At 43.8% G+C, this 13,116-nt stretch overlaps 1 protein-coding gene across 1 annotated transcript in view; it reads right to left on the minus strand.

Annotated features, from left to right (window-relative positions):
* Positions 1-13,116, minus strand: part of LOC147433418 (acid phosphatase 1-like) — a 77,030-nt gene that overhangs the window by 49,063 nt on the left and 14,851 nt on the right. Inside the window, exon 2 of the mRNA XM_086492984.1 lies at positions 2,437-2,896. Within this exon, the coding sequence (XP_086349110.1) occupies positions 2,437-2,896 (460 nt within the window). The remainder of the gene's footprint in view (positions 1-2,436; positions 2,897-13,116) is intronic.

Raw genomic sequence — 13,116 nt, forward strand, 5'->3', positions numbered from 1 at the left:
CACTTCTCCGCGACGAAAAGGGCTGAAAATGGAAAACGCTGGCTGATCTGCTGTGGAAAAGGTAACGCTAGGGCTAGGAGAGGAGATCGCTGGCCTTCTTGCAAAAAACGTTGGGAATCTACAAAATGCCCGGTCACCGAAAATCTGCAAAACGCTAGGGCTGAGGCTGGCTTCTCCTACTAGCGCTTCCTCTATTTGATTGAAAACACTCGGCTGAAGGTCTCTTATATAGGTGAGGGTTAGGCCTTATGAATTTTATTAGGCCTGGGTAGAGAGCAGGGGTATCTGAACCGCGTGAAATTGTCACACATCTCACCATCCCTACAAGAATCGGATCGACGCAAGGAATGGCTCGTTGGATTTCTCTAACCTAGAATTAATGCTCCTCATGCCAGATGCCCACCATAGTGTAATAACATCTATCAAAACGGGTGTACAAACTATTTATGCAAGAGGGTTCCAAAACTGGAACACCTAATCTAATGGACTCATCCAGACATGCAGGTCCTGCGAACAGGCTCACAAAATTGTCGATACTAATCCTCCTAGGCTTCTAGACACTCCTATCTAGGAAGAAGGGGAAAACTGGCTCTGGAAGTCGATGAAGCATGTTCATGTGGCACACAGAGCCATGTGCACGTGACACCTAGACGCAACCAAGGTGTCTGTAGCTAGCTTAATTTCAATGTATTCACACACCGCATTTGAACACTAGAGATTTTATTGCATCTTTGCATTGCAAAGTGTAATGCACGGGATAGAACATAAGCATTGATTGCATGTGGCATGTTAACTTAATATTGGAGTTATTGTAACGGGACAGCACCACGTGCCAACTGAAAGAACAAACTTGAACAGATTTTAAGCACTTTAAATTGTTAGCATGCCACAAGCAATCAATGCTTATGCATGGCCTGGAGCATAAGCATTGATTGCTTGTGGCATGCTAACCACTTAATACTGGAGTTATTGTAACGGGACGGCACCACGTGCCAATTAAAAGAACAAACTTGAATAGACTTTAAGCACTTCAAATTGTTAGCATGCCACAGGCAATCAATGTTTATGCATGGCATGGAGCATAAGCATTGATTGCTTGTGGCATGCTAACAATTTTTACTTAATATTGGGATTATTGTAACGGGACGGCACCAAGTGCCAATTGAAAGAACAAACTTGAACAGACTTTTAAGCACTTCAAAACAACTGAACTGAAAGAGAGAGAGAGAGAGAGAGAGAGAGAGAGAGAGAGAGAGAGAGAGAACTGAAATGAAATGAAATGTCAAAAGGCCAAAATGACCTCTGAGAGAGAGAGAGAGAGAGAGAGAGAGAGAGAGAGAGAGAGAGAGAGAGAGAGAGAGAGAGAGAGAGAGTCCACTTGAGAGACACGAAGTGCCGGAATTTCAATCCCAAAAGGCACTGGACCCAAACCCTTGTGCCCCTTTCGGTATTTCTCTATATGATTTCCACAAAGTACAAGCTCTGGAAACTCTGCTATGCTTCTCCACGTGGTAGAATGCCAGAGAGAGAGCCCACACAACATATTCAAAGGCCTTTGGCCTATCCAAAAGCATCTCACACAAAAAGCATTATTTCTAAAAGCATATGGTCCTTATTTTAGGGTTAAGGCCCCTAGCCAATGATTTGTAAGTTGGTAGGGTTAGGATTTTAATCCTAACCCCTTTTGTCTTTGTTGGCAACAAATCGGTGCTACCTATTCACCACGATGGCACTATGGAGTTGGATCCCATACATCACAAGTGGGATGCATTCCTTCAAGGTATTTTATGTTCCAAATCCATCTTATGTTAGTGCACAAGGTGTGCAAGTTAGGCATAGAGGTGGTCTTAACAATGGACTCAATTGCCATTCAGGATAGTGACTCCGGTAAGGAGGTCAAAGGGGGCACGGTGGAGCATGGTCTCTACAAGCTTCAGGCTCTCTCCTCAGCTATAAGCTCTCCAACACATGATCTTTGACATTTTCGGTTTGGCCACATGAATATTGATGCTCTTTGTCCTGCTTTTCGAACTTTAACATTAAAGGCCAAAACAATTGCCCAAACCACACAATCAAGAGAACCACATACATCTAACACAGCAAGAAGATACCCAACTGAGTAAAAGACAAATAAATTTTACACCATCTGTAAATAACTTTAACAAAAGAGAGGGGAAAAATAGATGAAAGAAGCTCACTCAAAGAAATTCATCTACTTTTAATAGAGACTCAATTTAAAGTCATTCAGATATAAGGACAAGAGACTGCAAAAATTCAATGGGCCTCGGCCCTTTACAGCAAGGTTAACCAAATCGGCCAAAGATTTAAAAGAAACATCCACATGTATGCTCTATCTTCTTCAACATAGCTGAACCGCATGTGGCATTACCCTTCCAATGTTACCCAAAAATGTGTAGAGAGAAAGTAACAGCATACCTGTGAGTGTAGTAAAAGGCGTTGGATAGGGCCGTTTCGTCAACATCCAAAACTACTGCTTTTTTCTCATGATGTTGCACACTCAGGGTCTTCAAGTATCTTGAAGCTGAACCAACAGAAACCTCTATGTCTTTTAAATACTGCCCTCCATGAACATAATCAAGCATATAATCTTCACATAGCAAAGGAACCACCCGATCTTGAACATTATTAAGCTCTACATTCAAGCGGAAGCTGGTGCAAAAACCAGAATCAAGTTGCTTTTGCAAGGTCATGGTAGAGCGACTATCGCAAGAAGATAACAATACAGCTAGGGTAATGATCACTGCCACAAGAACAATGCCTACTATGGCAATAGCTGATACAATAATCGTCAAAGCCAATGAAGAAAGAAAAACCCCAGATCCATCAGTAAGGCTGAACCTGCTTCCAAACATGCTTCCATATTGACTTTCATAACCTGCACCAAGGAAATGTGAGGAAGCTGAGTGCCCACTTGAAAGCAGGTTACAAAGTCGAAGAAAAAAAGTTAAAAACTTATGGCACATTTTACTGACAGAGCACAGCAAACATCATTAAATAACTAAATATTCACCAAGAGCTAGAGCACAAGCCATCAGCATTTCATTCACCAGAGATTTTATTGAAATATACCATTCTTACTGGGTGGATAATTGAAATAAGATTAAGTGCTTCATGTGCCTAACCTTCCCCTCCTAAAAGAAGAGAATACAGAAATGAAACAAGGGTACTCAATTCCCTCAAAACCACAGAATTAACACAGAATTTAGAACTTAAACCAAGTATCCACAAAAACCCCCAAGACAGTATTATTACAAACTTTGGCCTACCACAAATGACAACGCATACATAGCCAGTGGTGTTTGGATGACTCCTTGATTACGTACTGAAGATCAAATCGTATGAAAGATAATTACTCCTAATGAGGGCACATCATCAGCTATTATTCATAATGGTAACATCAGCTCATTACTCGAAGTAATACCATCCGCTCATTAGTTATACTGGGTTTGAAAAATGGCCAGAGTTTGAAGCAGCCTCTACATTTAATAGGACACATGGATTCCATCGGCATCAAGAAGTCCTCTTCACTTTCCATGGGCATCAAGGAGTCCTCTCCACTACCACCACTGCAAATTTTCAAAATAAAAGCACAAATTTTCAAAATCAGCCTAGCCTCTTGCCAAAAGGATGCATTAAACACAATGTTCGAGACCTCAATAGCCTTAGCGGTCTTGGATGTCTTCATCTTCACAAATTTGTCATCAATCATAAGCCTGCACACACCTTCCATGCATGTCTCATCCACAAGATTGGCCGACATAATAAAGCAGTTGTCACAAAGTGATGACGTGGCTGACAGCAGAAACCCTAATTTCTGCCAGAAACCCTCAGATTCCTGCAAACCCTAATTTCTGCCAGAAACCCTAATTTTCGAAAATCGCGGAGGCCATGTCATAGCTTACGAGAGCCGTTTGTTCTCTAGGCCGGAGATGACAGCACAGATCTATGAGAAAGAGCTTTTGGCGGTTATCCATGCTCTTACTCAGTGGCGGCATTACCTACTCGGAGCGGATTTTACTGTCTTTACAGACCATCAGAGTTTGCGCTACTTCTTGTCACAGGATCGGCTTTCGGAAAAGCAGATGCGGTGGGCGAACATCTTGTCACAGTTCCACTTCCAGATTGTCCATGTGCAGGGACAGAAGAATGTGGTGGCAGATGCTTTGTCTCGGAAACCGTTGGTTCTGGCTATTTCCGTGATACATCACAGGAGCTTCGAGGATATGGTCGATCAGTATGCCACAGATACAGATTTTGCAGATATTTTCACACGGATACGGGATGGGAAGACAGTAGCTGGATACTCCCTTCGGGAAGGCTACTTGATGAAAAAGACTATGTTGTGCGTTACACAGCCGTTGAGGGAAAAGGTTATGACTGAATGCCACTGTCCACCTTTTACGGGTCACCGCGGCATTGCTACCACCATGAAAGGGGTAGAGAGATACTTCTTTTGGCCGAGACTCAAGAAAGATATGGAAGAGTTTGTGCGCCGTTGCTTGGTATGCCAGAAGGTCAAGTTTGACAGGCATAAGACACAGGGATTGTTACAGCCTTTACCCATACCCACCCGCCCCTGGGAAAGTATAGCGATGGATTTCATTTTCGATCTCCCGAGAACACAGAGTGGTCACGATGGTATCTGGACTGTTATTGACAGATTTAGCAAACAGGCTCATTTCATTTCAGTGAAGAAAACAGTCAAGCCGGATCACTTAGCGAGACTGTTTGTGGCCCAGATTTTCAGATTACATGGCATGCCTGAGACGATTGTCTCCGACAGAGACCCGAGATTTACGAGTTTGTTTTGGAAGGCAATTTGGGAGAACATTGGCACGCGGTTGCAGTTCTCGTCATCGTTCCACCCGCAGACTGACGGGCAATTTAGTGGTTCTAGATTTATTGAAGTCTTATATCTCAGATCAGAAAACTCAATGGGAAAGATATTTACCTTTGGTGGAATTTGCCTACAATAACACGATACACTCTTCGATGGGGAATGCGCCATTTGAGATTGTTGACGGTGCTGCGAAGGTTTCCACCCTTCCTGAGCACGAAAGATAAGATCTTTGAAGCGGATGAATATACGCGAGATCTGGATATGGCTTTTGCCAAGGTTCGCGAGACTTTGCAGAAGTCTCAAGAATGACAAAAAAAGGCAACATATCGCCATCGACGTGACATGAAATTGAAGGAGGATGATTGGGTGCTCTTACGTTTTGAGAAGGCACGCCTACGAAAGAAAAAGGGAAAGGAGAGGCTTTTTCCAAAGCTTAGTATGCGATACTACGGCCCTTTCCAGATTACTGAAAAGATAAATGATGTCTCCTTCCGATTGAAACTGCCAGATACTTGGAGGATTCACAATGCATTTCATGTGAGTCTCTTGAAACGTTTTAAAGGTGATGTGCCTGATGATGGGGAGCCTGACGAGCAACCCGAAGTGGAAGAAAAGGAGGAGATCCTTGTTCCTGAACAAATTTTGGCACATAAGGATACGAAGAATAAGGGTAAAGTCCGAAGGCGGTTCTTGGTTAAGTTCAAGAATTATCCTGCACTTGATGCAAAGTGGATGGAGGAGGAGGACCTAGCAGATACTCCTCAGATTGTGAAACTTTACCTCAATGCTTTTGGTTTAGCATAGTCTACTCCAAATGGAACCCAGAATTCAGCTTGGCCGGAGATCTGGTGCAGTGGGATGCACAAGAGGGGAGTCACTCCACTCCTTTGTCAACAGATGCCTTGATTTAGACACTAGAGTCACTGATGTCTCTTTGAGCTTCAGGGATACTGAGAGCTGACAGTATTCTGTTGTATGACTTTATGAAATGGAATTCCTGATAATGATACTAATTTGTTCTTGACTTCTTGTGAGTGTAGGAACTGATAGACGAAATGACTGCAGCATTTTGATCTGATTGATCTCGAATAGACATGGTTGCAATAGGGGTTAGTCAATTGGACATCAATGAGGTCCCGATTGGACCTAGATGTGATTGCTAGCTACATTGCCGATAAATCATGGTCTAAGATCCGAATGAATGTTGAATGACATGTGATGTCCTGTGATGTCTGGTGATGTCCTGTGACATCGTGTGATGTGACTGTCGTTTTGGTACATGTGCTAGATGTGTGTTCCTAGTACGTAGGTACTTACAGTCAGTGTCTGCTAAGACGGTTTATGGCTTTTGTCGGTTTTGCAGGCGTAATCGCGGTCGATTACAATGCTTTCAAGAGGCGGGTATGTCACAAAGTGATGACGTGGCTACGGGCAGCTGAACCCTAATCTCAGGCTGAAACCCTAAAATCCCTGCAAACCCTAAAATCTGCCAAAAACCCTAATTTCTGTGAAACCCTAATTTTTGACAGCAAACCCTAATTTCTTCCGGGGTGCCACCTAGCAGCACGAGCGCTGCGGATTTCCGGAATTTGCGCCGCAAATTGCACTGACAGCTTTTGGGCGTTGCTTTTTGGACTCCACGCCATGAGAGAGAGAGAGAGAGAGAGAGAGAGAGAGAGAGAGAGAGAGAGAGAGAGAGAGAGAGAGAGAGAGAGAGAGAACTGATGCTTTTTATTTTAAAAGCTTTTGGGGCTCTGCTTTTGGGCATCCCTTGTACCTTTAAATACGTGGTGAGGGCTTCACTTCTCAGAGCATCTGGACACAAAATCTGAGAGTGAAACCCTAGCCACTCTCTTGTACTTTGATCTGATTAATATAAAAAGAAATACCGAAAGGGGCGCCAGTCTTTGGGGCCAATATCTCTAGGCACGGAACTCCGCCGGGCCAGTGCAAATCTATTGTGATCTATGAATTGTTTTGAAGTGGTTATTTTGTGCTGTCGCGGTTGATTCTTGACTTGGAGTGTCCAAGCCTGTTACATTGGCTCATATGGCCAAGCCTCTTGTGCCACAACTCCATGTGAGAGTTAATTTCAGCCATTGCAATAAACTTGCCCAACACGGCCTTTCCATGCATGCAGTAAAGTGCCCCTTTCCTTGTGCCCTTTACAATCAGCCTTGAGCCTTTAATCATTTTCCATGACCCTCTCTCAAACAAGATGCTGTAACCATGCATATCCATATGACCAACGGAAAGCAGACACTTATTGATTCCGGGCACATATCTAACATCATGCAAGACAAGCTCATTTGTGCCATCTATGGAGAGATGCACAGTACCAATACCCTCAATGGAACATGCATGATTGTTTCCAAGGTATAGATGGCCACGCTTGCCTGCATCAAAAGTAGAGAAACACTCCTTGATAGGAGTCACATGAAATGAAGCACCGGAATCAACAATTCAAGTCTGGGACAATGCATCATTGACAGTCAACAGAGCATCAATAAGATCACTCTTGGTGATCTGCACGTCTTGTGAATGAACATTTAGAGAGGCATCAAAGTCATAAGCATCATCGTCTGACAAAGTGGCACACAAGATGTCCTCTACATCTGACAGCTCCTCAATCACGACACTAGAAGCCACATTGGCCTTCTCTTTGTCCTTTGAGCTATCCTGTGCATCAGCCTTGACTTCCTTCTTCTCTTTCTTTTTGTCTCCGCCATTCTTTTTCCTTTCTAACTCAGCTTTATAGTAGGTTTCTTGTGACCTTTCCTACCACATTGATAGCAAGTCACATCACCCTTGCCTTTGCTTGCATTTCCCCTTTCTTTACTCTTACTCTTACTCCTTTGTGCATAAGCATTCTTCTTTTCTGTCCTGACTCTAACCATGTTGGCAGAGCCGCCTCCCTCTCCACTTGCTTTCCTCCTGATTTCTTCATTCAAGATAGAACCCCTAACACCATCAAAGGTCAAATTGGGGTTATTGGACAACGAAACCACCAAAGTTTCCCATGACTCAGGTAAGGTCATAAGCAAGAAGATAGCTTTCAGCTTATCATCAAAAGGGGGCAAGCCTGAATCCTGTAACTGCGACAAAGTACCTGCGAACAACGACAAGTGCTCTGCAGCGCTCTTAGACTCATCTAGTTGCATGCCAACAAGTTTTCACATCAAGTGCACCTGGTTGACACGCGTTGTATTTTCATACATTCCCTTTAACTTCTCCCACACATCAAAAGCTGTCGTGAGACCTTTCACATCAATGACGGTCTCATCGGTCATGGCCATTTTAATGTATGTAACGGCTTTCCTGTTCATGCTAACCCATGCTTCATCCGTCGTATTCTGTGGCTTCACCTGTTCAAGTGCCCCTTCGCAATCCTTAAGAAATAGGATTCCCTGAATCCTATCTTTCCAAAGATCAAAACCTGTTCCATCGAACCTCCTAATCTCGAAGAGGTTCTTGACATCCGAAGAAGATGAGGCCATAGTTGCATGAAATAAGAGAGATAATACGCTGAATTTTTGGGCAAAATGCGCAAAAATCGGAGTATAGCCTCACAGAGATGTGCACTACAGCTCCAAATGGTCACAGGAGCAATTTGGGGCAAAATAGGTCGATTTGGGCACAAAATTCAATTTCTGAAATTTATGCGCAGGAAATTTCAGCGAGCGAATTTGTGCTCGAAAACAACAAATTTAGTTGTTTTTAGCCTTAGAAGACATACATAAGGCTAATACACAACCTTTAGAAGCATGTAAGCGCAAAAGCCCCAATTTGTAGGATCAAAATTGCATGAAATTGAGCCACAAATGGTCATACATAGACAAAATTTGTCAAACGTGCGTAGATTGCATCAATTTGCACTTTCCCCAATGTAATCGCACCATAAAAACACTTGCAAAAACCTGCGTAAATCTGAAATTTGCTTAAAACACCTGTTTTAGGGCTTGTTTTTCGGCCATTTCAGTGTTTTCGGGTAGCGAGGACTTAGCAAAAGTATTCCCACACCTTAATACATCATTTGCAAAACCTGTATTTTGCTGTTTTTGACCTAATTTCAACCTGTTTTGGGTCAATTTGGGTTGCCAGGACCTCTCTAGTGTTCGAGAACGAGTCCTCTGGCGACGAAATTGCAAAATCTCGCGTGAAAGTTGACCTTCTTGGCTGAAATTCAGCGTTTGCAGGTTTGGGGGCAAACCCTAATCGGGCTCTGATACCAGTTGATGAGCGCGCAGCGGTGTGTGCAAGTGATAGAGCATGCGAGGAAGTGCAGTGTATGTGCAGAGAGGGGTGGCGAAGGCTAGCAGAAGAGGAAGCGCTAGCAGAACGATAGAGCAGAGAGAGGACGCTCGTTTTCTTTCAAGGGGATCAGTGAGTGAGTTGTTAAAAACTCACTATCCCTTTATTATTTGTATAAGGACCAATTTAATAAGTTAGTGGCCAAGTTCAATGTGAACTTGGCCAAAGGTTAGTACCTTTAAAATATACATTAAAAGGGGGCCATTTGGGCCTTTAACCCAACAAAGTGCTTTGGATGCGAGGAAACTGGGCATATCTCCACGACGTACCCTAAAAAGACACAGAAAGAATAGAACAACAAGGACGACGAAAGGCCTAAGAGTTTGAGAGCAGCTGAGGACCGTGGAAGAAAAGGCAAGATGAAAACAGGATTGGTTCTAGATAGCGTAGATACTGAACCCAGCACGATGGACGAGAGTACAGAACTTTGCCGAGCTTGGGACAAAGTGAAAGACCAAGAAGCCCTGATCTTCTTCGATGGAGGAGCCAAGGCCAACTTCATTTCAACGGAATTGGCGGCGCAGCTCGAGATCACTCCCGGTCAGATGGGACCACTTGCAGAGGCAGTTCTAGCCGCACCCAGCAAGGACGTAGCCATTACACCTGTCATTGGCAAATTTCGGTTGCATTATCAGGGGTATTTGGGGCATGAGGACTTTCACATAATGCCTTTGCAAGGTTGTGATGTCCTCTTGGGAATTTCCTGGTACCACAAGAACAACGCCGTGGTCGACTATCGCGCAAGGAAAGCGACATTGACCACAGAGAGAGGCAGAAACATTGTACTCAATGTAAAACTTAAGGGCGAGTCTCTCCCTATTGTATCGGCTTCGGCCATTTCAAAATTCATGAAATCCAGTCTGTTTGTTTACTCGATCTTTTCGAAAGAGTTGATTAATGAGGATAGGACAAATATGTCTGACCTTGATAAAGAACGCCGAGACTTTCTCTCCTCTCATGCCGATTGCTTCTCAGAGGGCCTGCCAGGTGAGTTATCACCCCCTCGTCCTGAAGATCATACCATTGATCTGATACCTGGAAGCACACCACTGAACTGGCCACCTTATCGTGTGAGCAGAGCCCAGAACGAAGAGATTATGAACCAAGTGAAAGACCTCTTGGAAAAGGGTCTTGTCCAACCTAGTACTTCACCGTACTGCTCTCCTGTGTTGTTGGTTTTGAAGAAAGACGGATCTTGGAGAATGTGCATCGATTATAGAGCTCTCAACAAAATCACCATCAAGAACAGATTTCCGATTCCTAGAATCAATGATATACTTGACCAGCTTCAGGGATCCTCGTGATTTAGCAGGACTGACTTGAAAAGTGGATATCATCATATCCGAATCGCGCCGGGTAACGTTTACAAACAACCTTTCGGACGACTTTTGGGTTATTTGAGTTTTTGGTGTGATGCCTTTTGGCTTAACCAATGCTTTGCGACATTTCACCGAATGATGGACATGATTTTTCGAGAGTATAGACTATTTGTTGGCACTTTCTTTGACGACATCATTGTTTTCTCCAAGGATGAGACAGAACATAGAAAACATCTGCTTCAAGTCTTTCAGGCATTACGAGATCACAAGTTAGTAATTAATGCAAAGAAAAGTGAATTTTTCCTACCAGACATACACTATTTGGGACACATTGTCTCGGCAGTAGGAGTGCACATGGATCCGGCCAAGATAGTGACTATCCGTGACTTGCCCGATTTGAAGAATGTCCATGAAGTTAGAAGCTTCTTGGGATTGTGTTCATACTATATGTTGTTCATTAGGAAGTTTGCACGGGTTGCTTCCCCTTTACATATCTTGACACAGAAAGGAGTCCCTTTCTCGTGGGGACTCACAAAGGTGACTGCCTTTCAGACATTGAAAGAGAAATTGACTACGGGACTAGTTTTGACTTTGCCGGATTTGCAGAAGTCATTTGAAGTATATTGTGATGCTTGTGGTCGTAGTCTCAGTGCGGTCTTAATACAAGAAGGCCATGTCATTGCTTACAAGAGCCGATTTTTCTCAAGGCCGGAATTGACAGCAGAGATTTATGAGAAAGAGCTTTTGGCGGTTATCCATGGTCTTACTCGGTTGTGGCACTACCTTCTCGGAACGGATTTTATTGTCTTTCCAAACCATCAAAGTTTACACTACTTCTTGTCACAGAAGCAGCTATCAGAAAAGCAGATGCGGTGGGCGAACATCTTGTCACAATTTCACTTCCAGATTGTCCATGTTCAGGAACAGGAGAATTTGGTGGCAGATGCTTTGTCTCGGAAGCCATTGGTTCTGGCTATTTCCGCAATACATCATAGGAGCTTCGAGGATATGGTCGACTAGTATGCCACAGATACAGATTTTGCAAACGTTTTCACACGGATACGATATGGGGAGATAGTAGCGGGATATTCCATTCGGGATGGCTACTTGATGAGGAAAACCATGTTGTGCGTTACACAGCCGTTGAGGGAAAAGGTTATGATTGAATGCCACTGTCCACCTTTTACGGGTCACCGCAGCATTGCTACCACCATGAAAGGGGTAGAGAGATACTTCTTTTGGCCAAGACTCAAGGGATGTGGACGAGTTTGTGCACAGTTGCTTGGTATGCTAGAAGGTCAAGTTTGACAGGCATAAAGCACAGGGATTGTTACAGTCTTTGCCCATACCCACTCGCCCCTGGGAAAGTATTGCAATGGATTTCATTTTTGATCTCCCGAGAACACAGAGTGGTCACGATGGTATCTGGACTGTTATTGACAGATTTAGCAAGCAGGCTCATTTCGTTCCGATGAAGAAAACAGTCAAGCCGGATCACTTAGCGAGACTGTTTGTGGCCCAGATCTTTAGATTACATGGCATGCCCGAGACAATTGTCTCCGACAGGGACCCCAGATTCACGAGTTTGTTTTGGAAGGCAATTTGGGAGAGCATTGGCACGCGGTTGCAGTTCTCACCATCTTTCCACCCGCAGACTGACGGGCAATCTGAGATTGCCAATTCAGTGGTTTTAGATTTATTGAAGTCTTATATCTCGGATCAGAAAACTCAATGGGAAAAGTATCTACCTTTTGGTGGAATTTGCCTACAACAACACGATACACTCTTTGACGGGGAAGGCGCCATTTGAGATTATTGAAGGGGTTGCGAAGGTTCCACCCTTCCTAAGCACGAAAGATAAGATTTTTGAAGCTGATGAGTACACGTGCGACTTAGACACGGCTTTTGCCAAGGTCCACGAGGCTTTGCAGAAATCTCAGGAAAGACAGAAAAAGGTAGCGGATCGCCATCGTCATGATTTGAAATTGAAGGAGGATGATTGGGTGCTCTTACGTGTCGAGAAGGCACACCTGAGAAAGAAGAAGGGAAAGGAGAGGCTTTTTCCAAAGCTTAGTATGCGATACTACGGACCTTTCCAGATCTCCGAAAAGATCAATGATGCCTCCTTCCGACTGAAACTGCCTGACACTTGGAAGATTCACAATGCATTTCATGTGAGTCTCTTGAAACCTTTTGAAGGTGATGTGCCCGAAGATGGGGAGCCCGATGAGCAACCCGAGTGGAGGAAAACGAGGAGATCCTTGTTCCTGAACAGATTTTGGCACATAAGGACATAAAGAATAAGGGTAAAGTAAGAAGGCGGTTCTTGGTTGAGTTCAAGAACTATCTTGCTTTGGATGCAAAGTGGATGGAGGAGGACCTAGCAGATACTCCTCAGCTTGTGAACCTTTACCAAGCTTTTGGTTTAGCATAGTGTACTCCAAATGAAACCCCAAATTCAGCTTGGTCGGAGATCTGGTGCAGTGGGTTTGCACAAGAGGAGAGTTACTCCGTTCCTTTGTCAACAGTTGCCTCGAATTTTTGAATACTAGAGTCACTGATGGGATACTGAGAGCTGACAGTATTATGCTGTATGACTTTATGAAATGGAATTCCCGAATATGA

The sequence above is a fragment of the Adiantum capillus-veneris genome, chromosome 20, assembly GCF_014529385.1.
Source record: "Adiantum capillus-veneris isolate H3 chromosome 20, ASM1452938v2, whole genome shotgun sequence".
NCBI classification, from domain to species: domain Eukaryota; kingdom Viridiplantae; phylum Streptophyta; class Polypodiopsida; order Polypodiales; family Pteridaceae; genus Adiantum; species Adiantum capillus-veneris.